Source organism: Clarias gariepinus, chromosome 26 (assembly GCF_024256425.1).
Source record: "Clarias gariepinus isolate MV-2021 ecotype Netherlands chromosome 26, CGAR_prim_01v2, whole genome shotgun sequence".
In the NCBI taxonomy this organism is placed as follows: domain Eukaryota; kingdom Metazoa; phylum Chordata; class Actinopteri; order Siluriformes; family Clariidae; genus Clarias; species Clarias gariepinus.
Genome location: NC_071125.1, coordinates 15640972 through 15668584, shown reverse-complemented (window position 1 = coordinate 15668584; position 27613 = coordinate 15640972). Strand labels below are relative to the sequence as shown.

General features: G+C 39.4%; 1 protein-coding gene across 6 annotated transcripts in view; it reads left to right on the top strand.

Annotated features, from left to right (window-relative positions):
• mllt10 (MLLT10 histone lysine methyltransferase DOT1L cofactor) overlaps nt 1–26992 on the top strand; it is a 71498-nt gene extending 44506 nt beyond the window's left edge. For 2 of the 6 annotated variants that reach the window (XM_053487585.1, XM_053487587.1), the window contains 11 exons: nt 3598–3755; nt 9647–9767; nt 12986–13058; nt 14726–14892; nt 19473–19664; nt 20615–20688; nt 21811–22055; nt 23893–23916; nt 24410–24500; nt 25092–25271; nt 26655–26992. In XM_053487585.1, coding sequence (XP_053343560.1) covers nt 3598–3755; nt 9647–9767; nt 12986–13058; nt 14726–14892; nt 19473–19664; nt 20615–20688; nt 21811–22055; nt 23893–23916; nt 24410–24500; nt 25092–25271; nt 26655–26702 — 1373 coding nt within the window. In that variant the 3' untranslated portion in view covers nt 26703–26992. Of the gene's footprint in view, nt 1–3597; nt 3756–9646; nt 9768–12985; nt 13059–14725; nt 14893–19472; nt 19665–20614; nt 21791–21810; nt 22056–23892; nt 23917–24409; nt 24501–25091; nt 25272–26654 lie in introns of those variants that run through there. The other 4 variants (XM_053487589.1, XM_053487586.1, XM_053487590.1 and 1 more) reach the window with 4 other exon arrangements.
• Nucleotides 26993–27613: the final 621 nt, after the last annotated feature.

Genomic DNA, 27613 nt, shown 5'->3' with positions numbered 1-27613 from the left:
GTTGCAGACAGCCCATGTAGAAGGTGTTGAGAGGAGCGAACACGAGGCAGGACGTAGCGTGCTCTTGGCCAGGCGTGCACTAATAAGCGCTCCTGATATATGACATCATTAACATGCATAGTGCTGAGGATCAGCCTGATTAGGCAGGTCTCCTGGTCCTTTGTGCTGCGAGCAAGTCATTCAGAAGACATCACATTTCATAGCCGTCTTCTGGACAAAGCAACGAGGTTATTTATTTATTGGACAGGAGATTTAGAAAGTTTGGAAACCACGGTGTTACGATCGAGGAGTTATGTTTTATTATGTAGGTTTTCTGTCACAAGAGCATCTCCGACACAAAGATCTGACTCAACATGAAAAATTATATATAACTGGAAACGTTTATTACTAGGAATTAAAAAAAGAATAATTATCAGTGGCAAGTTGTTCTAAAAGGAAAAAACACTTTGCTATTGGAAAATACTCACCTTTGTGTTGTTCATCACGACATCCTGGCGTTAATTGTTTTTCTGTAAAGCCCTGATGCATTTTAGTCTTTACATCATATTAACATACGGAAGGCATCGTGACCGATAGCATTGTTTAGGTTCTGATATCTGTTGAAATAGCTCACTACTGCTCTATTTGGACAAGATTAGCAAGTGTTAATCAGTGATTTTATCAGCTTAGGTGGGATTTTCCACTTTTGTCTTGTGAGAAAACGACAAACTGAGCTAGACCCTTTTTTTTTGTTTTTTGATAAATTAGCGTTTGTTTTTTTTTCTTCCTCATAATTGTCATTTTATTTAAAAAAGCATCATCTTTATGTTGGCTTATCTGACAATATCATGCAACATTTAGGTTTCTATAAATAAACCGTCAGTTCCTGGAGGTCTTGACCACGCAGCTTTAGGTTCGAAGTAAAAACTGTGCGATGGGAATCGCGCTCATTTGCTCAGCGGATTCAATCAGATGTATCGGAGACACCGTACAGAAATGTTTTCACTGACATCACCCAGAGACACTTTCTTCCCAGATAGGCCTAAAGATTGTAAATCCAGACTGTGGAGGACTGAAAGCAAGTCGTGAGGATCCTTATCAGACTCCGGCCCTGGTCATTAACCTCTGTCTGAACCTGCATGGATTTTCAGCACTACGGGCTTGGAGGCCTGACTTAACAAAGCCAGTTAATCTAATTTAAGAAATCTTTTTCCTCTCTTTTCTGATTTGATAAAAGGCTTTGTGGGAGATCTAAAGTCATGATTGATTGGTCGGTTCGATCCCGGGCAGATAGCGCAAGCCGTGTCCTTGCTTCCTTCGGCCATGTGTGTCTTGGAAGCTGTAATGGAAGTGTCCTTTGGTTGACCTTTCGTCGAAATGTTAGTTCTTTCAGATTGAGATTGATTTAATCGTTAATCCGTCGTCTGGGTTTTCCGTATTCTTGATTTTTCTTTTTTTTATTTATATATTTTTTTATAAAGCCAGCAGCGTGATGATAAGCTGATCGAGATCCCAGTTTAATTCGTATTAATCGAAATTTGCTTTCATGCTTTTGTTAATATGGCTGTCTGCCTTGGGTTGTTGTATTTTCATATTTATTTTGATAATGGTGTATTTTCATTTCTGAGTGAACTATAGAGAGAGAGAGAGAGAGAGAGAGAGAGAGACATTTTCAACCAAACTACGCTTGTCACTACTTTCGTGTTCAGTTCAGAACAAGTTTCTTATGTACCAGCAGCGTTTGATCTCATTACTGATGCTGGGTTCAAGTGCTGCCACTGTTGTCACGTGAAGGACTTTTTCCTGCTCCTAACTATAGTCGGCAGAAGATTCTTTCGTGTTAAAAACAAGAAGTGAGTTGCCACTGATTTTCATTTTCATTTTTTCCCCTTAAATACACAGCTTCGCGACCGCACGATAAATTCTATATTCAAAAAGCAGCATAAAACTAACTTTTGTATTGATATTTGTTTTGTTTCATTTTAAGAAAGCAATCTTTTAAAGAAGTATAGTGCCCTGTGCGAGTTCATTTTTATTTGAATTTGTAATAAAATGCATCAACAGGACAATATTAAGTATTTATACTTGTGAAATACTGGATTTATTTAATTGTGTTATAAAGAATTTGATAGCATTCACATTTTTGTTAATGAGATGAGGGAAAAGAAGCGCAAAAAACTGAACTGCAGGTTGTAAATAAATTAAGTTAACTAGACTTAATAAAACTTTATCACTTAAAAGGTTTGTGTTGTAATATATTGTAAAATAAATAAATACTGAAGTTTATATATATAAAGCAATAAACTGTGAACCATGTCAAACATAAAAAAATGAAATATGAGTTAATTGTTAGTATTTTCTCTCTAATTTTTTTTTCATTCAGTAAAAAAAAAAATTGTGTTTTTGTACTTTTTCCATTTTTTACTTGATTTATTTATTTCTGTTTAATCATAAATTTTATTATTTTAATTAAAGCCAATGGACTGTAGTAATTGATTTCCCAATACAGTAGGACAGCGCCATAAACTACAATCGGTTATGCAGCTATCGCCTGCCAGATCATAATATTGAGCCCTGGGAGAGAGTTTATATTTTATACCGAACGGATCTTGCTGCTCGCTGCTGTAAAAACGCATTCACGTGCTCGCTCTCGGCCTAACAATGCGCCCTTGTTCCTGTAGTGAATGTTCACTGCCCGCGAGCTATTCATTCTTTTGTGGGCCGAGGGGCCCCTCTCGCTGCGGCAGGGGTCAGCCTCGGCCATCCGCAGGAATCGGTCCAGATTTGTGTGTGTGTGTGTGGGGGGGGGGACACGAGGGGGGGGTGGGGGGTGGAGGAGGGGGAGAAGAGAGCTAGAAGGAATCAATACAACAACACCAACGACAAAACACTGATGGGCTGCGCATGAATCTAAATAACCTCTGTGCCTGAAAAGCTCGCACTGAGTCATCAGATTCTGAGCAGTGTTTTCTGGGTCAATGACAAACACCCAGTGTGTACGAGTGAGCTTGTGTGTGTGAGCGTGCGTGTGTGTGTGTGTGGTGGTGGTGGGGGATTGAACAGGCTGCAGATCTGCTTTGTGTCCTGTGTATCTGGTGCTGTAACGAGAGGCCCAGGATAAATAGATAGATGGACTGACCGCTCAAAGTTCAACAGAGGGACAAAGTGCGAGACGTGATAGGACAGAGCCATGCTGTCTTACTGGCTGTCCTTCTGCCAACACACCTGGTCCAGGAAGTTACTGGACACTTTATGAGCTGGATCAGGTGTGCTGGGAGGCGCCGAAACCCACAGCATACAGTAGTAGCCGTGTCTGAATGGGAATTCTGGTGTGTGTGTGTGTGTGAGAGATGGTTTATAAAATATTCACATTACTGTAGCAAGTAACTGCTTTATCTTAGCAGCCTATCCTACCATAATTGGGATGTGAATGACACTCTCTCACACTCTAATGATTAGTTATACCTTAAATGTTCATGCATTTAAATTTACAACATTTTCTGATCTGTTCAGAATAATTATAGTTAATGAACTTTAAGTTTTCGTTACGAGAAAAAAAAAGGAAGAAAAGAAATTCAGTCAGTGTAAATTCTTTCTTTGTGTGTGTGTGTATTACAGTGACGTACCCCAGCAGCAGCGATGTAGCAGGCCCCGTACCCAGCGCCGTGCTTGGAGGTAGTCTCGCCGTCTCGAGCTCGGAGATTCCAGGCGCTTCCATGCCAAACCTCACATCTCTGCCCACTCCCACGCCCTTCACCAGCACCACCTCCACGCATGTGAGTATCGACAAGTCACACAGTTCTACAACTAATTTCCACTAAGTGCCTAATGCTTAGTAAAGAAATAGCACATCAAAGGTGTTGAATATGAAACGCATACTGATTCAAGGAGTAGACGTGGTACTGCTAAATGTGCTGGGATTTTCTCTCTCTTTTACCCTGACCACATGAGATCGATTGATTAATTATGTAAAATTACACTTATTAACTTAGTGTCGTGACAAAAATTATAAAATATTTCTTGGACTGCACAGTTGCTAATTATCTTGTAAGGAACTTGAAATTGAAAAAAGTGCACCTAAAGAACCTTATGTAAAGTTTTGTTCTTCTGGCCAAGGCCATGTTATAATGTGATATTTGTTAATTTATTTTATTATTATTATTATTGTTATTTACTTTTTTCCACAAGCCTTTAAATCCTTTACAATATAACAATAGTATATTGGTTCGAATAAATTCGTTTATTTATTGTTTAATATGTATTTGCCATAAAATTACTTGAGAAGCTGATAAGGCAATAAATCCTAATACAAACAAACCTTAAATTGATATAACCAGCTTCATGTATCTGAGCAGCGTCCTATTTAAAAAAAAAATAAATAAATAAATAAATGAACAAAAAACGTAATCCATGGATTTTGTTATAAATGGATTGAAGGTAGGTGTGCGCTAGAACATGCTGCAACAACATGGATGTGAGATCTCAGCCATCTGACGTGCGTTTAAAAAAGTCATATTGAGCAAGTCTCTCCCTCTTTTGCCACCAAACTCTTTTACCCTGACCCATTAACGCTTGGGACCTCCATTAGACCTCTGAAGGTGTGCTGTGGTATCCATCAGTTTCAGATCCTTGAAGTCCTGTAAGTTGCGAGACGTGTTTTTCCAGAGCACACCAGAGAAACTCTGCTGGATCGAGATCTGGAGAATTTGGAGGCCGCATTCGTTGTCGTATTCCTCATCCATGGTATTCTTTAACCATATTTGCCATGAGTCAGTGTGCATTATGCTCGAGTGCCATCAGGGAATACCATTTCCATGAAGAGAGGTACTTGGTCAGCAATTAATGGCAGAACACAAGGTTTCCCAGTAGAACATTTTTCAACATTTTCACACTGCATCCAGCTTTTCCCCGTAGTGCATCCTGGTGCCATCAATCTCTCAGATAAATGACGCAAACTTACCCGGCTATCTACATGACGTGAAAGAAAACATTAATCCTTAGTCCCAGCCACCTTCTTTCATTTCTCCGTGGTCCCGTTATGTTAACCACTTGCTCATTACTGGCAGACACGAGGCTGTATGCAACAAACTGCAATGCATTGTGTGGTTTGACATCTTTCTACCTGAACCTGCATTAACCTTTTTAGCAATTTGAGCCACGTTAGCTCTTCCGTTGAATTACCCTGCTGTCGGTTTACAGATTTTCCCTTCTTGGGCCTCTTTTGGTTGGTCCTGACCACTGTAGTTCACAAGTGGTGCAATTTTGGAGCTCCTCCAACCCAGTCGTCTTTTCTTCTGCTACTTTTAGGCATTCAGTGAACATTTTGTCCAGGTTTACCTCACTGTAATGAGATAATCAATTATTTACTTCACCTATAAGTAGTTGATGTGGCTGATGTAAAGAAAGTGTTGATGCATGCAGATTTCTGTGTAGTGCGTAATAAGGATGAGATCACCATTTTCCAGAAACTTTCATAAACACATTTAAAATGTGCAAAAATTTGTGTGCTAATGAAATCCTTAAAAAATATATATTTTTATAAATTTGTTGTGATATAAAAATGGTCTTTAATTTTATAATTAATAATCTAATAATCATTTAAACTGTTGGCCATTAAATTGATTACACAGTTGTGAATCTTTGAGGTAAAGAGTAGGCTGAATACATGTTGAGTGTAAAACCGATCTAATCTCACTAAAAAATCATCGCTGCTGTTGAACATTGATTAATTTTTTTCCCCTTAAATCCAAACCTGTGAAAAGTGGAAAAATGTTTTGCTCTTATAAGGAGATTCATGATATTAATATTTCCCATTTCCCAATACAGACATCTATATATTTTTTTTAATTACATTGAATCATTGCAGGTTTAAACAGAGTGATTTTTGGGTATGGGATAGGCGTGTAAAAAAAAAAAAATTAATTAAATATAACAAATCTTTAAAAAAAAATAATAATAATGCCCCTTTTACTTTTTCTTGTTTGATTACTTAGTGAATTAATGTTTTATTCGAAATACAATATAAATATTTTATTTGTTTCTTTTTGATAAAACAAGAAAAGACTTTAGCAGCATTCTGTATATATGACAGCCCCCCCCCCCCATTTTCAAATCCTTTTATTTTTTTTTACCCTGCACTCTTTGTGTTGTCCTCCCGAGTGAGTGTGAACCAAACAAAACAAGGGATGTTTGGTGCTTAAAGAAGTGCACCTTCAACCTTCGACCCCCGTGTGAACACCATCAACCACCCAGGAACAAAAATGGAGCTGGAAACGCCACGGCATTGAGCTCAGCGCTGTGACGTGATGTGAGCTGACAGACCGGACAGAGTACCAGGGATAGCGTTCACACTCCGCTTCACTCCCTCTGTCTTTCACCTCTATGAAAGAAGCGCACCGGATAGCACCCTCTTTGTTAAACGAACAGCAGGGGAAAAAAACATGCGCGAGCTGATGGGAAATCCTGACAAGATGGCCGACGTGGGAAAATAAACTAAAAGCTTCCCGTTTTGGGTTTTCAGTGTCGTTTCCAGCATTTAAACAAGGATGTCGGTGTGAATTTGAAAAAAAAAAGAAAAAAATTTCCTAATTCATAGTAATTTCTACGGCGCGCAAGACGTGAATCTCCTTAGACATGTATAAAAGGATATCTGTAATGGCACATTAGTGTATCGTAACATATCACATTGATAACTTAGTGTAGATAAATTAGTGTATCGTTACACATCACATTTTATTGATATTTTATTTTAAATTTTATATATTCATCACATCCCTCAGCCCTGCTATAAATGGAGCAGCATAATTGGATTGCGTTTGCACCCTTGACAAACCAGCAATCAGCAGCAACGGCCTTTGAGAACAGTTTTGCTATTAAGTTTGTTCCTCATGCTCTCGCTGTGGTGAAAGACATGACTCAAGTCCGCTTAACATCTTCATTTTCGCTCGACATGACGGACATTTAAATGCGAGCAGGTAAATATAGAGTAATATAAACGCACTGTAATTTGCTCAGTCCTGTCAAGGTTTTCGTGTCACCGCACGTCTCCCAGCTGTGGGCCTCCAAGCCGAGGGCTACAGCACTGGCCTAGAATAAACCGCTCTGCTCATTAACTCTGACCTGATCGGAAACCATGTAATCAATCAGACCGCAGTTCCCGCCCCCGGTTTTGCTGGAACTAATTGGACAGCGGAGACTTTCCAGAAAATGCCAGTCGGACGGCACCTCAGATCGAACGCGGCACCATGATGAACGGGTCCTCTGTTCCCACCCCCGAATTCACAGACTTTAAGCCCCACCTCTAGCACCACTGTAGCCAATCTTCTTTAATGAGCTTGCATGAGTTTAAACAAACAAAAAAAACATGCATAACAAGAGCACTGAGGTGTGTATGCCCACATGTGTGTGTGTGTGTGTGTGTGTGTGTGTGTGTGTGTGTGTGTGTGTGTGTGTGTGTGTGTGTGTGCGCACTTGTGTGTGGGGGAAAAAAAAAAAGAGAGAGTGATGGAGAGTAAAAGAGACATGAGAGAAAGAGTGCACAAGTCAAGCTGTCCTTTAAAATTTATGGGTCAGGCTTTACAAATATTTTGAATATCTTTCCTCCGGCAGTGTACTTATGGCAGGTGGTTAGGTGAAAGTTTAAAGGTCAAGCTCAGTTTAGGTGACAGATCCTAGAGGGAGGCTTCCTGCTTAAGTTCACATTTTTAAACCTTTAATTAAATAACGTTGTGTTAAAGTAAATTATATATATATATATATATATATATATATATATATATATAATATATATATATATATATATATATATTATATATTGTATATTCTATATAATATTTTACTTTTATAAATTGCGTACTTTGTATTATTTTAAATCTTTATGGTTATTATTATTTTGCTGTATTTTTGCTCAATAGGCAGCATGTTAAGCACATCTGATTTTGAATAAGTTAGGACATGTGCAGAGATGTCAAGACATTGTCTTTTTTAGGGATGCACACGGATATTTTAATGCCCACTAACAAGTGCCAGTACTTCAAATCCTGATCATAATGTTTTTTTTTCATATACCTTGCATCTACATGAAGGCAAAAACAAAATATTTAAAGAGAGGTCACATGTGGCAGTACTTTGATGCAGAAACCAGCGGCTATCTCTGATCATTGTGATTGACAGGAAAGAGAGAGAGAGAGAGAGAGTGTGTATAACCTCTCTCCTACTCACATGGCACGGTCAGATTCACTTCACGACAAACTGCGACATCATCAGGATCCGAGCTTGAGATCTCTTAACCATAAGCCAAGCTTGAAGCAAAAATTCAGTAATGCTTTTTTCCAAGTGTGAAATATTTCTGTTTACTCTTATAAAACCATGTGTGCTGCCACAGACGTATTAATTACACCGGGAAAATGATCCCTGACTCTGCCATATTAAAGAGTTTTTTTTCCCCCCTCTTGCAGCTGTTCATTAACTATGGATATTTTAGTATTAAAAAAGTATTAAGTATCCATAGTCTTTATCAAGAGATATAGTTCGTCTTGAAATGTGTATAAAATACACTTATGCAGCTTCTGCTTAAGCAAAGGACAGAGATATATGTATTTTCAGAGGTAGCTCAGTGGTTAAAGTTACGGTTCAGAAGGTCCTCGGTTCAAATCCTACGACCACCAAGTTGTCCCTGTTGGACCCTTGAGCAAGGCCCTTAACCCTCCACTGCTCGGAAGTATAATGAGATAAAAATGTAAATCATTCTGGATAAGGGCGTCTGCCAAATACTTAAAGGTAATTGTATTTTAAACCATCGACCATGAAGTGTGTTGAGGATAGCTTCTGTCAGCACACAGCTTTTTCTTTTTTTCTTTTTCTACGCATTTATTTTTAAGGTTCCTGAAGAAATCAAGGGAGAACTTCCAGTGTTGGCAGTCGTCCAGGCGTAACCGAAAGGATCCCCGCATCATAAAGCTTGGCAGAGGTTGGCTGTAAGGGGAAGACGACCTAGCCGACAATAGAAACGCGTAGTTATGACACAGCAAAGCATTTTTTTTTTTTTTAGAGGATTATGCAACAAATTTGGATACCGCCGACTTTCATTCATAATCTGCTTAGGCTTTTCTACTCGTATTTGGCTGAAGGCCTGGACAGAGAGAGGGAGAGAACGTCTTTAACAGGAAAAGAATGTTTCACTCTGCCAGGAATATGCAGATGAAGTGAAGATGAAAAACACCCTGAAGCTCTCGCAATGTTTGAAAACTGTGACCAGGATTGGGCAGGGTTTTTTTTTTCTTTCTTTCTTTTTTTTTTTTTTTTGAAGCACAATACTGTGCCGGATTATTTTTTTTATATAATAATAATAATAATAATAATTTTTAAAAAAACTAAACGGTTTATTTTCTGCATGTATATTGTGATAGAAATCCCAAACCTCGTTTTGTCAGGCATTTGCACAGCAACCCCCTCCCCTTTTCAAAGCCCTTATTAAGGAAATGGTTTAATTGGATTAAATAATTAGTGTTAGAAGCACATGATGTGTGAGGCTGCTGTCGTCTGGCTTTGCAGGGAATACAGCTGGCATGGTGCTTTATTAACTCCCCCACACACTCACACAATTTACATTCTGCTTCTTTTGACTGCAGCTATTTAAATAAATTGTAATTTTTTATTTTTTTTCCAGCTGCAGTCAAACTCATTACCGGGAACCTTTAACCTGGCGCAGTCCCATATGTTCGGCAACCGGCTAAATCCCAACTCCGCCATGGCTGCCCTCATCGCCCAGTCGGAGAATTCTCCAGCAGGTGAGAAGGGAGACACACACACACACAATCCAGTTTCAGCTTCTGTTAACCTCCTGCTATCACAAAGGTCGGGTCTCAGATCTCTCTCCTCTGCGGTCTCCTCGCTTCTCTGTTCTGTGGAATGTGTCCTCGTCAGAAAGAGAGAGAGAGGGAGAACAAGAGAATAAACCTCCCCAGGACAGGCGAGTAGAAAGAGTGAGACGAGCAGAGCGCACATACCTGTTAAATGAAGCATGCTAGCGCTCAGACATTTCATTAATCTGGCCAGTGACTGTGGAAATGACAGAGTGGGGATATCCCTCACCTCGCCAATCCCACAATCCACACGCCGTGCTGAAAATGGGGTCCAGCTGAAGGGGGAGAGGGTGGGGATGTGGCCTTTGAGAAATAATGGATCAGTCATGGCCTCGTTCCTGGGGGGGGTGGGGGCGGGGGGTTGGAGGGTAGGATGGGAGGGTAGGATGGGAGGGTCAGGAGGTTGTTTAGCTAAGAATAGGAGAGATGGAGAGGTAAAGAAACCACTTAGGTTCAGAAATCCTGATCTGCTAGCCTATAGAAATCAGCTGCTGTGTTTCCATATAGATAGATTTTCTGATCAGACTGCAGCAGCATTGATTTGATGGAGCAGCTAAACAGAGTATGTATAGACAGGGAGGAACAAACCGAGAATCAATAATAAAAAAAAATGACAATAAATAAAATCAGGAAAAAATGGTTCTGGGCTTGTCCTGGTTTAGATTTACGAGCACTACACTGTAGTAGTAATAATAATAATAATAATTTTCATTATAACATCCTTGTGCTTATTTAAATACACCTTTGACCCTGGTCACATTTTATTTATTTACTTTTTGGTAAATTTGCACAAGATACAGTTTGTTCACACGTTTTGGTTAATTTGTACACACGAGACAATTTGTTCCCATCTTTTCCGTTAATTTATGCGCATAATATCTGATTTGTTCTTACATTTTGGTTAATTTGTGCACATAAGAGACATTTTGCACAAAAGAGACATTCCACCGTTGGTTAATTTATGCACAAGATACAACTTGTTCTTTTGTTATAGCCAAAAAACCAGAGATACAGGATGTTGTTTACCACTTTTTGATTATATTGTGCACACAAGATCTTTTTCTTTTTTTTTTTTTTTTTGCTAATTTGCACAAGCCAAAATTTGTTCACACATTTTGGTTAATTTGTGATTCAATTTATTCTTAAATCGTAATCAATTCATGAGCATGAGTTTGTCACGTTTTGGTTAATACTTGCACATAATGCAGTAAAACGAGTGACTAAGAAGAAATGTGTGATGTAACCAAGGGGGCTCGGTTTAATGGATGGATGGATGGATGGGTGGGTGGGTGGATTGGATGGATGGATGGATGGATGGATAGATAGAGAGAGAGAGAACTTTATTAATCCCAAAGGGAAATTGTATAATTGATGACATCATGTGTGTAATAGAAATCTGATTTTCTTAAATAAATATCTTGCTCAATTAACTGTTGTTCAGTATAGATTTTAAGAACGTTATTTATGTTTGCATAAGTAGAACTTTGTTTCGCAACTTTGTACAAAATTTATGTTAAATTATATCATTTCAATTTGAGTGACCAGTCAGACAGGCTAATAACCATAAGCACTCAATAATAAGAAGAAGAACTTTGACCATGGTGGTTCTTTGGCTATGCCTCATCGACCCCACTTTGAGAAGCACTGCATTCGAGAGACAAGAACATGAATTGAAAGCTACTCATATATTTGATTTAAAAAACATAGGTTGAATAATAAATTGCTCAACGTGGATTTTCCACAAACGTCAAAATAAATAAATAAATAAATAAAAAAGCCTCAAGACATCCACATTCTATTTATATGCAAATTTAAAATGCCCCAGATGCAGTGTACTCTATTCCCTCCTAGTAAACAGTGTTACATGGCAATTGTTTGTATATTGGCACCTGATTGGCTCCTAGATTAAATTATGATAAAACTTTCATATGTTCAGCACAAATATACAGTCTCGAGTCTGTCGATGTCTCAAAATACATCGCACACAGTAACAACCCCAAACACCATACAACGCAACAGCGAATATCGACGTACGACTATTAGAAAGAATAATAATGTTTATAAATCGTTATTTTTTAGTATCATATTTTAACCTCAAGTTCTTTATCGTACTGCAGTGACGCATGAATAGTCTCATGGTTTTTACTATACTGTAAAAATCTGACAGCATATCTTAAATAACATCGAATAAATTCATATCTTATCAACATCATATAAATTTAAGCAATTTCCCTCTGGGATCAATAAAGTTCTTTGAATCTTGAATAAATGCTTATAAAAATGTACATGGATTTAAGCCCTAATGTTTTTTTTTGTTCAAGTTTCTAACACTCAAGCATTTTAGAGTTTGTCCACTTTGTTGCGTTTTCCTGAGACATAATTTAAAATGAGTTTTCTTAACCTGAACAGAATAATGGGGTTAATTTTAGTCATGGCCTGACCCTGCTTTTCTGTCAGCACCGAATGTTCGAGGGCTCTTTTCTAATTGTGTTGAAAGGCAAGGCTCTGACACACAGCAACGAGTAACGCTTCTCTACCCCCCCCCTAACCAGAGGAAAAGAAACTCATCCCGATTCGAGACCAGCCCTCTTCGATGAGCAGGAAGAAGGGGGCACCCGGCTTTAGGGCTCGAAACTCTGCTGGCCTGGAAAGTGTTAAAACTGACGAAGGAAGATGAGAACAGGGAAGGGGCTGTGATTGGCTGCCGGTGACTGGAGGGGGATGGGGAGATACGCGAGAGAACTCAGGGGGGAGGGGGAGGGGTTGCATCTGACTCCGGCACATGTGTGATTCATTACTTTCACTGGTGAAAATGAAAAGCAGGGTCTGGCATGGGGCCTGCAGGGCAGCAGGGGGAAAAAAGAGAAAGAGCACAGGGGCGCGACGAAGAGGGGAGAATTGGAGAGCGAGAGAGAAAGAGAGCGAGAGAGAGAAAGCGGGGGAGGGAGTAATGTAGGCGTCTCGGTGACACTCAGTGCATAGTCTGAGCTGCCAGAGTCAACATTCGAGCTGAAGATGGATTTGAGTGAGGGAGTTGCGATGGCCGGCGGGCCAGCGGAGGACCTTCTTCTTCTCCTTCTTTTTCCATCCCTTCCTTTCCCAGGCTCCGTCTCCTTATCGACTGCACTCTGTTTATATTTCAGATCAGGAGCTGGGGGATGGGGCGCTCGGCTTCTCCAGGCGAGGAACCCCACCGAAGGCGAGCCTTTCCCCACGGTAAGCCCTATTTACATTCCAGAGCTGGAGGGGGGACTGCAATCTCTCTCTCCTTCTCTCTCTCTCTCTCTCTCTCTCTCACTCACTCGCTTACTCACTCGCTTTTTCCCTTGCTCTCCTTCACCACTCAGCTGTTTCCTTTATCAGCATCATGCCGCAAACTGCGGTAGATGACACAGAAACATCTTTTCATGCAGCAAAATATTTAGCCTTTTTAAAGAAACACAGCCTTGACAGTAAAGATTATTCAGATGGATTTATACAAAAGGAAATAACTTAAGCAAGACTTTTTTCGATGTAAAGGCAATTGAATACATACTCTGGCGTAGGTGAGTTTTATTAATGTCTTAATTTTAATTGGTTCTGGACCGATAGCTTAATATGGGGTCAGTGGAGTGATGCACTTAGATGTGAATCAGGGCTGCGTGTTGTGTGATGTAACGTCGTTGTTAAGCATTATATTAATGTTGGCCTGATTACAAAATACAGTCTGTGGATTTGCAAATGCGATTGATGATTGAGGAAGGAAATTATTAAATGAAAATTTTCACCCAGCTTGTGTTTAACAGTTGTTGTTTTTTTATATCTTGCTTGGAAAGATGTAAAATGCAGTATAAGTGCAGTATGTTGTAATATGCTGTAATGCAGATTTTCCATTAAAATGATTTTTTTTTAAAAAGAGGTTTGAGATAAATAAATCTATTAAAGACGTCCATTAAGGTTCAGCAATGTAACCTTGTGATGGCAATAATAACAATACATCATAACCCCACAGGCTTGCATGAGTAATTGGAGAACAGAGGTGAAGTCCAAGTTTAGTCCTATTAATCAGTCCCAATATTTTTGTAGATAACAGCGCCAAAACAAATGGGTATTCTGTAGTGTCTTCCAAATATGACACTATGCTAGTGTGAAAGTGTGGCTTGATTATGGTTTACTTCTGAAATTTAAGTCAGATGCGCGAAATGTGCAAAATCCCCATGTGTACACACACGCGTGTGCATCATATTTAATCCAATTTAAATGGCAGGAGTACGTCAGTAGCTCGTCAGCGCCTGAACTGTGAATTTCTCGCCATGTTGTTCCCGTGATCCGTGCCGGCGCTGGCTGTCACGGCTCGTTGGCACCGCGCCCACTCTTAGCGGAGATTTATGAGCATGCGGCATCCGTCTGTTTTTTCTAATTACCCCAGAGATGCATTCACGTGCTCGGGGAAGCCCCTGATGGAGCGGCGCATTCATAACAACAGAGACGGCTGTCTGTCCAAACAAGAGTGCGCTGAGATTTACGGCATCAGAGACGCAGCCAAAACCACACACGCGTGCGCTCTCTCTCTCTCCCCCCTCCTCCTTCTCCCTCTCTTAGTTTCTTCTTTTCTCTCTCTCTCTCTCTCTCGCTTTCTCTTTCTCATCATTTTATTAAAGCTGTGTGGTTTGGTTTGTCCCCAAGGACTAACACAAGACCTGGAAAGCAGTTTTTATCCTCCATCAGTCAGTCTGCTCAAATCAGTCTTTCAGCTATATTTTACTGCAGAAAATGGACCCCCTGTCCAAAGTTTTAATGTTTTCCTGAGCCCCTCCTTTTTAACGCAAAACCGTACTCATTGACATGATTTGTTTGTGTATTAGTGTATGAGTCTTCTGAAAGGTGTCTCCCTCTGCTTTCAGCTCTCCTTTAAGCGGACTGCACATACGCTATGACCCGTCAGTGCCTGTCGTGCCAGGATTGGGCGCTGACACGCTTCCACCGGCGGCCACCAGCATCGAGCAGCTGCTGGAGAGACAGTGGAATGAAGGCCAGCAGTTTCTACTGCAGCAGGGATCACAGGCAGATGGTGAGTGTGCGTACTTACCCACCCACACACACACACACACACACACACACACACACACACACACACACACACACACACACACACTGTGATACCATCATAAGAATGAATGTACTCTCATTATGCGCATATAGATATTATTTGTCCTATATATAGGTAATACGTAAATATAGGTAATTGTCGTAAGAATCTCCTACAATATCTTTTTATGAACTTTTTTTTTAAAGAACTAATGTACATATAAGATTTAAGAAAAGAAAAAATTACTTAAACAGTCTTGCACATAACATGAGACTGGTATCTGGTATGTATACAAAAAAGGTTTTTTTTTATAATTATTATTATTATTATTATTAAAGAAATGAAATGACATCATTTTGAGTACATGATGACCTTGATAGATACACAATCATCCAAAAGTTTGTAACTATCTTTACTTATATTTGTACAATGCAGAGAGCGTTCAAAGAATATGCACTGGCACATGATCACAGCGACCTACAATTTATAAGTTATCCATATAACAAGTTATATTTGAATGTTAATGACAACCAGAATTCTTTGTAAGCAGAACATGGTGCACTGTATTTCCATTAGAACATTATTTAAGATTAAGTTACCTCATCAAGTTTTATTGGAAATAACTGACGATAATAATGCAAACTTAAGGACATTTAAAGGATTTTTAAGTTCTTTTTCTTTAAAGTATATAATTTGTTTCCGCCTGTTTGTGGCTCTCAAGCACTGACCAACGAAAAAAAACACTGTACATTTACACCAGTTATACTGTACACAACACTGACAGAAAAATGACTGTACAGATTAAATAAGGACTGTGGGTGGCGAATAGAAGTCGGCAGTGCTCTCAGGATGTAAGTAGCATTACGATTTTGCCCGTCGATCATGACAGTATTAGCCAATCGTGTGTGTCTGTAAGCTCTTGCATGCAAAAGGAGGCAAATAGAGATTTTTTCCCCCTAGTGTGTTACAGTGAGCAGCAGTTTCGAAAAAATGCAGGTGTATGGCTTCACATGTCTCAAAGCGTATCTGGCTTTCAGTCGCCTCGGTTGGAGGCTGCCTTATCATAGTGAAGAACTGAGACATGCGGTATGGAGGACGTAAAAAATAAATTAAAACACACCTGTTAATATGTAGTGTATGGACTGACCGAGTCTAAAAAAGGGACTACAAAACTTACTCAGGTCTTTTCCTAAATCTTCTTGCAGTACGGCTTTATAGAGCCAGAACGACTGATTCGGGATCAGGATTTTCGCTTTAATTTGCATCAATAGCTTTAAAGTTTAAAGATTTGTCTTAAGCAGCTGTATTTTTCAAAGGATTACAAAATACTAGAAGTATGTAATGAACGCTGAAATGCTGTGTAATTTGCAGCGAGCTTGTATAGATGAGTTATAGGAGAGCAATTTTAGACAATTTAACGTTTGTAGGTTTCCCTAAATTGTTAAAATACTGTTTAATAATTCCAGGTTGAAAACAGACCCACCGATTCAATTAATTTAATCGATTTACAAAAGATTGTTTAAAACGCAAGATCGACTTCATCCCACAGCCATAATTCCGTCGTCTGTGCACAAGGGTGTAATAGTAAAGCAAAGTGAAGGTAAATCTAACACATTATTAAATAAGTTGTACACAACAACTATAGAGTAACAACTAACTAGAGTAACAATCTGATCAGCGTCCATGATAAACAGCCTCAGCATGTTCTTAACACATGTCCAATCGTATTCTTATTGCTCCAGCATTAAGGGACGTCCCGAGTTTACTTCTCACGGGGATGGGAGTGTGAAAGGCAGAGACATAACTACACTTTGTATACATGGCTACGTGGACATGACTTCATATAAACATACCAGTGTGTATTTCCACACCGAACACCCTTCCTCCTGTCTTCAAATACATAAAAATGACAATAATTCATATTGTATTTAAACAGTGAAATACATTCTGACAGCTTTAATACACACACATCTAACTAATGACTTAAAAAAGCTAAACTGTCATGGTGTGACTGGATGAATGATCTCATGTTTAATACGTAGCTAAACTGTGGAAAGTGTTCAGCTGAGGGTTTTTGATGTGAACGCCGCTTTATTGAATAGACACTCTTCAGTGTTGGCACATTGGTTCATTTTGACACTTTAATAAAGCTTGATTAAAGCACTGAGAAATAATCGGATGCGGGTTTTCAGGGCGCCCTACAGACTTAGGAACAAGGAGAATGCGCGTTTCCTCTTTTCAAACTCATCATTAATTTGATTACTGATTTCTAGTCACAATTTTTTTTTGTTGTCGTCTTTTCAGCGCTTTATAGTTCATTTCCTTCACTTAGGAGATGAATTATATGAACGTCCCACGTCTCTGGCTTTATTTATTTTTTTCTCTCGTGCCGCTTGAGGTTTTTGTTTTGAGGCATGTTTTGTGCGTTTCAGACAGCGTGATTGACTGCATCCATCTGTGTTTGATAAAATATGTATATTTACACTTTAGCAGCATTGAACTGCTTGTCAATCAGACGAGCTGCACGCCCATGAAAAGTCTGTAATTACATCCATCGCAGGACTTTATTGTTATGCAAGTCAGCTTTCGCCAACAGATTAATGAATTAATTACGTTTGCAACGGTAATTATAAGCTCTGTTCCTTATTGGTTTTTCTTCCTTAGTTAATTTCTGCATGAAATTCTTTCTAGTGGCAGAGACACTCAGCTGAGTTATTTAATAGGCTGAAAAATAGCTTTTCTTTAACAAATTATTAACCAGATTAATTAATTACATGGAATTTGCAGAATTTCATTTGTTTGAGTTCTTGTAAATGAGTGCTTGTTTCGCAACGTACTGTAATATCCAGCGCAAACTATATTGAATTCAATAATCTAGTGCAGCTGAATTTCTGACCAATCAGAAATAGATAATTAACTGTTCACTAATCAACAGCTTGGACCACAGGGACGAGGAACCCGTTTGCATGCCACACACAAGTTTGTTTTAAGTGAGCAAACTTGAGTTGCAGTACATCATCCGTTGGCTGTTGCACTTTTATGAGGAGCAGCTGTTGGTCATGTATGGGAGGAAACACTCGACAGGGCCTCAACAGGAAGTGCCAGCAAGTGTAGAAGGCACCCTGCGCTGCTGATCTAAAACCAGTTTTTGTGGTTCCGGTAATGCGGGTTAACGTTCGGATATAACTGCTCCTAAATCAGGGGAAAGTTTGGCGTCATGCTGCTCTGTGGGGTTCAGCCGGGAGGTTGAAAAGGCCAGGTCATTACACACGGCTCGTCTTGACCGCAGTACTCTATGCTGTAGATGGATTAGTATAAGTGAATAAATGAAAAGAAAAATAAAAGTGTAATAAGGAAGTAAATAAGTTAATAATAATTATAACAGGTAGGATATAATATTGAAAGTCAGAGTTCCCGCACAGAATGTATTTATTTTTTAATTAACAGCAGAAGCGGTTTATGCAACTTATAAATAAGCATTTTCAAATATTTTTTAAATGAAAAATAAGGTATTGCTTGGTGTTGCTTACATACACAGTAGCTGTAAATAGTTGTTCCCTCACCAGAGTCTCCTTCTCATGAAGTTAATAAGAAAAAAAAATAAAATGATTAACAAAGAAATAAAAGGAAAGATATTGACTAATCGGATCGTGAAGCAGTTCTGTGATATAAATCTAACAATAAATTATATTCTACAAAACAATAGAAGATACACACGCTAGTTTCACTCACCAAAAATGATTTTGCTTTCATTTTTTCGTCAGCCTTTTTTTCCTCTTCTTTTTAAATACTAATAAGCGGTTATTGTCTGTCTTCTGAAGTCTAACTAAAATCTATATATGGTATATATAGGTGTGCGCAAACTACTTGTAGGAGGAGAAAGCTAATATTTTAGTTAATTTAATATAAAAATTCCTTAAATCCCTAAAAAAGGATTTTAGGTTATATGCCACTTTTTTTTTAAAGTTTTTAAATGCTGATTAGCTTCTCTGAAGTCGAATCGGAATTGACACGTTTGAATCGAGACAGATGGACATTTAATCACGTTCAATGCCATGGCTCCGATCTATCTTTGTGTATGTGTGTGTGTGTGTGTGTGTGTGTGTGTGTGTGTGTGTGTGTGACAGGTAGCCTTGCAGGAGAAAAATGTTCTGTTTAGCCAGCTACATCTGTTGCCCTTCTCACACAAAACTCGTGTGTGAAGTGTGTACATCATCAAGAATCTGTTTCATATTTCAGTTTTGTGTTAATTTTGACACTTTAGAATAACACTTCAGTCAGTTTGGACCGTGGCTTTCAGAAGTGCCAACTAGTTTGATTCATTTTGTTTAGTTTTTTTGTTAGTTTGTTTTTTTCTTTCTGTTTTTTCAAGCTGTGATTCAGTCCACATTGCAAATTATAACATTATAAAAGTAAAATACTTTTCCTTTTAAATAAATAAATGGCATTTCTATCAGCATTTTCTAAGCAGGATTGTTTTGATGCTTTTTTTTTATTGTTGTGCGGTCAGTGCTTTGTTGATTTCTGTGCTAAAAGTACTGTGTGTGTGTGTGTTTTCACAGTGCTGGCCATGCTGAAGTCTCTGCACCAGCTGCAGATGGAGAACCAGCGTCTGGAGGAGCAGATCAGAACCCTGACCATGAAGAAAGAGCGCCTGCAGCTGCTGAGCGCGCAGCTCTCCGTGCCATTCACACACACAAACAACACAACAAGCTCCGCCTCCTCTCCACTCTACCAAAGCAACACACACACAGGTTAGACACACTCACAGCCGTTTATTCCACTTACACACTAACGGCCCGGCGAACTCCCATTTCCTCTCTACTGTACTACAGCAACACACGCTCACATTACTCTCACACACACGCACACACACGTGCAAACACATTTCTGTGGCATTTGGGCCTTTTTTTTCGCTGCACATTCAACAGCTGAAAGAGAAACCAGTGGTATGCGCGGTTTTGGCGCTTTGTCTACCTCTTTGGAAGACAATGGAAGCGGTTGCCTTGACAACAGCGAAAGCAGCCGCACGCAATTTCAGGAGCGTTAACGAGATTAATAATTGGTGTCGTGATGAAGTGAAAATGATTTTCATTTCAAAAGACTGGTGGAAATCTGACCAAATTTAAGGTAAAAAAAAAAAGATCTGTGAGTGAAGTCCTATTTTTCGCCACATATTCTTAAATCTGAATTTTTCTCAGTTTGTGTACGAGACACACACACACACACACACACCAAAAAAAGCAAAATTTCCTTGCTTTGACTCGAGTGCCAAATTCGAGCAAGAACCAAAAAGATAAAAGATGGTAGTGTGAAAAGTTCTGGTACTTTGTGCAGTGGAAAACAAGCCTTTATGCACCAGTAACACGAGAAGCTCCTCCTCCCTCCTCGTGCCATAATAACACCAACACACTCGCGCATCAGTTCTCTCATCAAATGCACATTGCAAATCGCCGTACCGCACACACACATGTATATGAAAGCTGCATAGTTAAACACACCATAGTGCCCCGAGCGCCACTCACACACACTCACACACACTCACACAAACATGTATATTCACTCTGACTTGCACACACAGTAAGCAGTCCCTCTGTCTGTATGCCCTCGTTCTCTTCACTCCTGCTGCAGCCTCACTCCCTCCTGCAGCTCCATTAATCTGGTCATCACTCATGTGAAGTTGCCCAATCTTTCTCTCCCCCAGACATGCTGAACAGCAAGAGCATTCAGCTAGGCAGCAGTGTTTTAACAGACTCCTCTCAACATTTGCCCACTCAGGTAACTCGCTCTACTCCTGCTCTGCACATCAGATCTGCCGGGACTGAGCACCTGTTTAGTTGAGTCAAGTGTTATTACGTATAACCTTCTAGCCTGTGAAATAGAATACCAATGCAATCACAATTTTTTTTTTTTACGTTTTTTTTTTTCGTTTGTTTAGTGGCAGGCAGTGATGTAATGATAAATGCTAACTGGTACAAACCTCCTGCTGCCAGTGTCGTTGTATGATCTCTTGCTTTCCAGTACTTTTTGGTTTATGTAATGTTTATTGGAATATACCTGTAAAGATGTCTCTCCCTCTGTGTAAGATGTAATGGTATTGTATTTTCTGAACTTTAAATTGCCGCCACGCATCAAAAACAACTCCTAATGTCCCATTCAAGTGGCACTCGGATTGAGAGTTCCTTCGTTGTAAGCAAATTAATTACAGTTCAAATAACTGACTTTGGTACATTTCATGCACAGATCATACGGTGTGTGTGTTTTTTTTTTTTTCTTGCATCTTACTTCGAGTTTATGTTTAATTCCTGTAAATACCGGGTATAACCCCAGGTTCCATCTTTCCCGCCTGATTTGATTACAGTACCTAAGCCCCTTTGCACACCAATAGTTTAAAAAACAACACATATATGATTTGCACTAAAACTGTAATAAAATAAAATAGATTAAAAATACAGGCAAGCATTTCTAATATTCTAAGGATGATTTTAAATGTTCGCTTAATTTTTCTAATTTATAAATTAATATAGCAGATATTACTGTATTATGAGATTTGTATTACTGCCATCTACCGCAGTAGTGTGCCTGTCGTAATCACGCTAATATACAGGCTTTTTTTATACAGTACATCGTAGAAATATGTAGCACATCCTTGAGAGCAAAAATATATATAATCAATGTCCAGAAAATATGGTACAGCAACATGGCTCGTTATAATCCTAAAAACATTTCTTAACTCATCCAGGGAGCTTCATTACTTCTGATGAAGTAGAGAAATATCTTTTTCGATCATAACAGCCATGTCACCTACTTAATGTTCAAAATAACCCGATTGACTGAAGATCTTCATGGCCACACTGCCTTTCTTGTGTTTTTTTTTTTTTCTTTTTTGGTTCTGTGCAGGATCTCCTGATTGGTGGCCATAGCAGCTCTAGCAGCACCTCCTCCCTCTCCACTCCTACCTCAGCAGCCCACAGCCCCCCTCAGCAGCAAGTAAACGGCCTGATGGGGGCACTGCAGGGCACCCACGGGGCCATGAGTGGCATCGTGGGGGCTCTGAACGGTGTGATTCAGTCGTCCAGCCCTCTCCCTCAGTCTTCCTCCATCACCTCCACCTCCCTGCCCATCACTGGTGCCCTCAACAACAGGTCTGTTAGTGAACAAAAAAGTCGTTCACAGTTTGCGTGATCTTCTAATACACTCTCGCCTTGCTCGCTCGCTCGCTTGCTAGCTAGAAGGACAAGTTGATCTCCAGTTTATTTCTTTATCAGGGCAGTTGCAGTGGGACACTCCTCGGATTTGTATCACGTTAGTAGACATGTGCTAAAAAACTCCTCCTTACTTCTCATTGGTCATAAATTGTTGTTATTGAAGCATAGTCAAATAGAAGACGAAACCTTTATTTTTGTCACGTACGTGCATTGCTTCCCAATGAAAGTTTTCTTCACATAAACCCTGCTTCTAAGGAGGTTGTAGTCAAAGCGAAGGGTCAATCGTGATACAGCACCCTGGAGCAGATCAGGTTTTGTGCAAGAGTGGTGCTGGCGCTTAAACCTCCGACATTCTGCGTAGTAGCCCAGAGCGTTCTGAGCAAACATGTTTTGCCCCCACTGACCAACTGCGTTTTTTATTAATTCCTTTTTTTTTTTGTATTAGGTTTTTGTTTTTAAAACAAGTAAAAAAAAAATTTAAGTAATAAGCAAAAAAGCAAATTTAAATGGTGTAAAAGTTAATGGATTTTTTTTTTCCTATTTATTTATTTATTTAAACTTTGAGCTAATCTTTTGTGATAAATCCCGTCTTCTGCGGTATGATCAGTTACCAGAATTTAGTCTCATCCATGATTGGTTAGATGATATACTTGTTATAGAGGCAAGTCAATCGATCAGTGACCCTTCATCAGTGAATGAAAGTAAATGCAAGTGAGAGAGAGAGAGTTGTTCACACACCTTTCTCTTCATTCTTTTGTAATATAACCATTTCTTTCCCCTTATAAACTAACTTACGTTGCCCTTTTACATGGGGCAAACGTGCAGAAAGATTATATTTGATTACATTGCTAATATTTACAAACTGAACAGATTACTAAAGATTTACACCCCTCCTGATTGAAAATTCATTCCGATCGGGCTGGATCAGGTGAGACTGCTTGGAATATTACGGTCTGTATAAACGCACCTACTGAAACGTCTTTCAGACTTCAGGTCAGTGTTTTCTTGCTAACATGTAAAGGTCATGTTTTTGTGTCTCATTAGAAAGCCGTTGGGCAGACAGATGACAACATGAAACGCAATCGCCAATGGCTATAAATCATGTGTAATGTAATGACACACACCATTTCGTCAGTTATTTTCTTGAGGATAGCACGGACATCCGGGAGACACATTGTTTCATTTGCACAGTGGCACAAGGACAATCCCAGAGGTTGAACTGTCAGAGCTGGCTGGAATAATCTTGTATTAATACATGACTTACTTTAAGACGTCATTGAGTTGCATTTACAGTAATGTAAAGGTGAATTCAGCTGACCTTGCTTTGTGCTGTACTGTTATAGAGGAACCAACAGCATAACTGCTATTGAATGTTTCTGAATAACCTGAGCCTGGTGAATAGAGTTTAAACATTAAGCAGCACTTGTATCCTTTGTTCGTTGTATGGGTGAACTCTGGACCATGCCAGCACAGGATCCTGAAATATTTGCATCAATGAGATGTCAAGAATGAACCAGCTAGAAAGAAACAAAACCGCATGAGTGTTCTTTGCTAATCTACCGCTTTAGGGCATTTAAGTTTTTTTCCAAATAGCTATTTTTAAAACGTTATTATGTTCCAGAAATCAAACAACAGCACATGCCTGTTTTTTTGTTTGTTTTGTTTATCATTTGCTTTTATGCTTTTAGTATTGTAGACCTGCCTGCATGTTGACCTTCATGTCTCCTTTGTCTGATCTCTCCCTGTCTCTCTTGCTTCTGCTTGTTGGGTACAGCATCGTGACCACCGGGAAAACCAGGTGAGGAGCTGCATGGCCTTCAGTTTCTGCTCAGGGCAAGCTAAAAAAAAAAATCTTTCACTTTTTAAAATATTTTATTTAAGCGTATGTGAGAATTTTAGATTAAGGTTTATCTTTTAAAAGAACATCAGTGGGTAGCATCGGTGCCTCGGAGCCTAAGAGCTCTTGAGTCGATGCTGAATTTAAATTTGGAGTACTGTTGTTTTTGGTTCTTTATGGTTCAGGGTTTCCTCCCACCTACAAAATACTATACAGTAGTTATGAGGTGGGTTGACTTGGCTAAATTGCCACCTGACTGTGAATGTATGTATAGTTGTATGGCACCTGCAATGAGCTATTCAGTATTTCTGCTGCTGAACACAGTTTGGGGTTACAGCAGGAGAACATTTAACTATTGACTGTGCTTTGTGTGTTTCATAATGCTTGGGATAGTTTGTGCAAATGTAAACGCAGTGCACTGATGTGTGTGTGTGTGTGTTTGTGTGTGTTTTAGTGCAGTGAAGCTCCTGACTGAGCAGCAGAGGCAACTTCTCCTCCATCAGCAACAGCTGCAGCATCTCATCAATTCCCAGCAGCCCACACCGGTACCATTTACACACACACACACACACACACACACACACACACACACACACACACACACCATATGGCTGTACAAAAAAACTAAAACTCATTTTGTCATTCTTGAACGCCGCGGTCAGAGCGTCCATTTCAGCACAATCATATATAGAACTGCTCCGCCTTTCCTTTTCTAAGGAAGTGAACATTATGCCATTATACGTAGTTACACGCGAGGAACGCTGTGGAAGATTTAGATTTTCACAACCAGCCAGGACGTATTCGGTATCCAGCATTTGCTTTCCCGAGCTGTGAGGATAATGTTACTAACCATAATGATTTTTTCTCCCCCTTACATATCTGCCTGAGACCGCATGCAGTTATTCGCTAATCTCCATGTCGTGCTAATGTGGTTTAGAAGCGGTATGATTTACAGCAAAATAAACAAAACTTCAGCTATTAGTGGGTTTTTTTAAAGTGTAATTTGAGTGCCTGCTTAAAAATGTAACAGAGTGGCAACTGTGTCCCAATAGGAGGGAGTCTATTTCTGTGCATTAAAAAAAAAGGTCTGTGTGTCTGTGTGTGTGTGTGTGTGTGTGTGTGTGTGTGTGATGCAGGAGCAGCAACAGGCCTTGCTCTACCAGCTGATGCAACAGCAACAGCAGCAACAGCATGACCTGCAGCAGCTTTCTTCCACCCCGCTGCCCATTAACAACCTGCTTTCTGCCACTCAGGGTGCCATAGCTGCCAACCCCTTCCTGGCTTTACACACTGACACCAGCAACCAAAAAGCTGCGGTCAGTAACGTAACACATTTAACAAAATTGTTAGTCATTTGTTCGTTATTCCTGACATCTTTATCTGCCTCAATAGTAATTTTAGACTCTTTAAGACACTACAGAGTATCTGACTGCCCTGATAATGTGCAACAGCATGCTTTATGTTCTTCAGGCTGTTTGTCTACCTCACCACGCACTAAAACTTTGTGCACGTTTAAACCCAACCTGTGCTTTTTCTCATCAACAGCTACCAGTACCAAAGCTCAACACTTGCACATTATTGTTCTGCTCAAGACCAGCTTCCATAAAAGCTATTGACACTCAGTAGTTAGCATGAGTAGCATTGTTTAATTTCAATATTAATATGTATGAGCAGAAGTTTAAAAAATGATGGAGTCTATTGGTGTCACGTGACTCAAAGGAAGCATGTGGTAGCCTGGCTCATTTTCAGTCGGATTTTATTTGTAAAATAAAAAAAATAAAAAAGCCTCTCTGTCCAGTAACCTGGAGTTAACAGAACCTCTTGAAGTCTTGTGCAGTTTTTGGGCAACGTGTGGCAGTGTTTTTATTTGTCCGTGTTTTATAATGAACATGGAGTTAAATGTTTTGGTTTGGTTTTTTTTTTAGGAAAAAATGTTTGCATATACTGTCAGCTATTGTTCCTTTAAAAAAAAGGAATCCAAATTGGTAAAGAACATTGGAATCGGTGCATCTCTAGTTTCCATAGCAACAAGACTTGCAATGGTAGACATGCCTAATTAACAGTATTTAAAAGTGTATAATTTGATATGACGTGGCATTCTGGATGAGATCTATTTAGTATTTATGGGATGCGTCTCCAGTGTGAGTTATTCAGTTATTTACAGCTGCCAGAGGTGAAACTGTTAATTGACATTTTCCACAAGTGTGAGTGGGGTGGAGATCTTTGTGTTTAAAAAAAAGAAAAAGAATAAAGTGTCAAGTGAGGGAATCTATGCCTGTTATAACAGAAATGATAAGAGGAATTTGTTTTATGTAAACATAAAATTATTAAAAATTTGCCATGATTTGTTCTTTATTGAATAAATATTTAATTCTTTGTTAATCTGTTTGAACAAACGAGTATTGTAGGAACATCTGGCTCCATTACAGCAGCTTGTCGTTGATTATTTTCCCATGTTTTATTGCTTACCTAATTTAACTGTTTCATGAGTAGTGGTTATTAGCTTAATGGCTGATGTGTAATAATAATGATTACATTATTATTTTTTAAATTAATATTATTGACCCTGGTTGGTCTGATTTTAAACCTTAAAGTAAGTAAGGTTTTTATGTCAGTTTAAAAATGTGATTATGACTTTTTTCTTCTTCTTTTTTTACTCATACTTTATGTAATTGGTTTTGTTGTTCGCTGTCACGCAGAGGCTGGGAGAGAAAACCATGAGCATCACAGGGCAGGAGAAAACCTGAACAGGTGGCACAGGACTGCTGAGGGAGGAGGAAGAGGCCAACCATCCCATCAGAGCAGCTACAAACTACAAACTTTTACACACCAGACAGACAAATGCACATACACATGTGCGCACACACACACACAAACATCGACTTGGCCGAATATTTCATGCTCTGACGTTGCACTGAATTTGACTAAATGCTGTAAAGTTTAGGGTCCTGGGGGACCACATGTGGGGCCAAGATACAGAAACACACGTATGCGTGACGTATTGAATCACTGTTGGGGGGTTGGGGGGTTGGGGGGGGGGGGGTTGGGGGTTTGGGGGGGGGGGGTGCTGAGATTTTGGCTGGAGACTTAATTGTATCTGCTCACCACTGTTACCTCTTTAACACAAAAAATGGACTAGTTTAAGGAACCTTTTTTTTTTTTTTTTAATGCTTTTTCTGTTTGTGAATTAAAAAAAAATCTGATCTGAAGTGTTTAATCCACCATGAAGGCCTTTGCCTTAAAGGGCCAAACAGCGATGCGCTGATCCTGCTGAACTTCTAAACGAGCACCTACCTCTCCGAGCCAAGACTGAAATAGTTCAAATACCAGGACCCATACCCAAGTGCCTGGCATCTCCCTCCATGCCCTCGTGCTGAGGATACACACTGGAGACGCTGCCGCTCTCGCTTCCTTTTTTTATAGTCCGCTCAGTCTGGATTTAGGATGAAATATCAAATGTATGGCTACCAATCACTGTCACTCTACACGGTGACCAAACTCGGCTCTGTCAGATTTTCTCCGGGCATGTGCTGATATGAAGCGTCAATATCACGATAATCACTTCGCTTCGCATATTTTTTCGGCTTTAATTACTTTTTACGATACTGTTGTATCCCACTGTAGCATAATCACACAATGCTCCTACAAAACAGTTCAC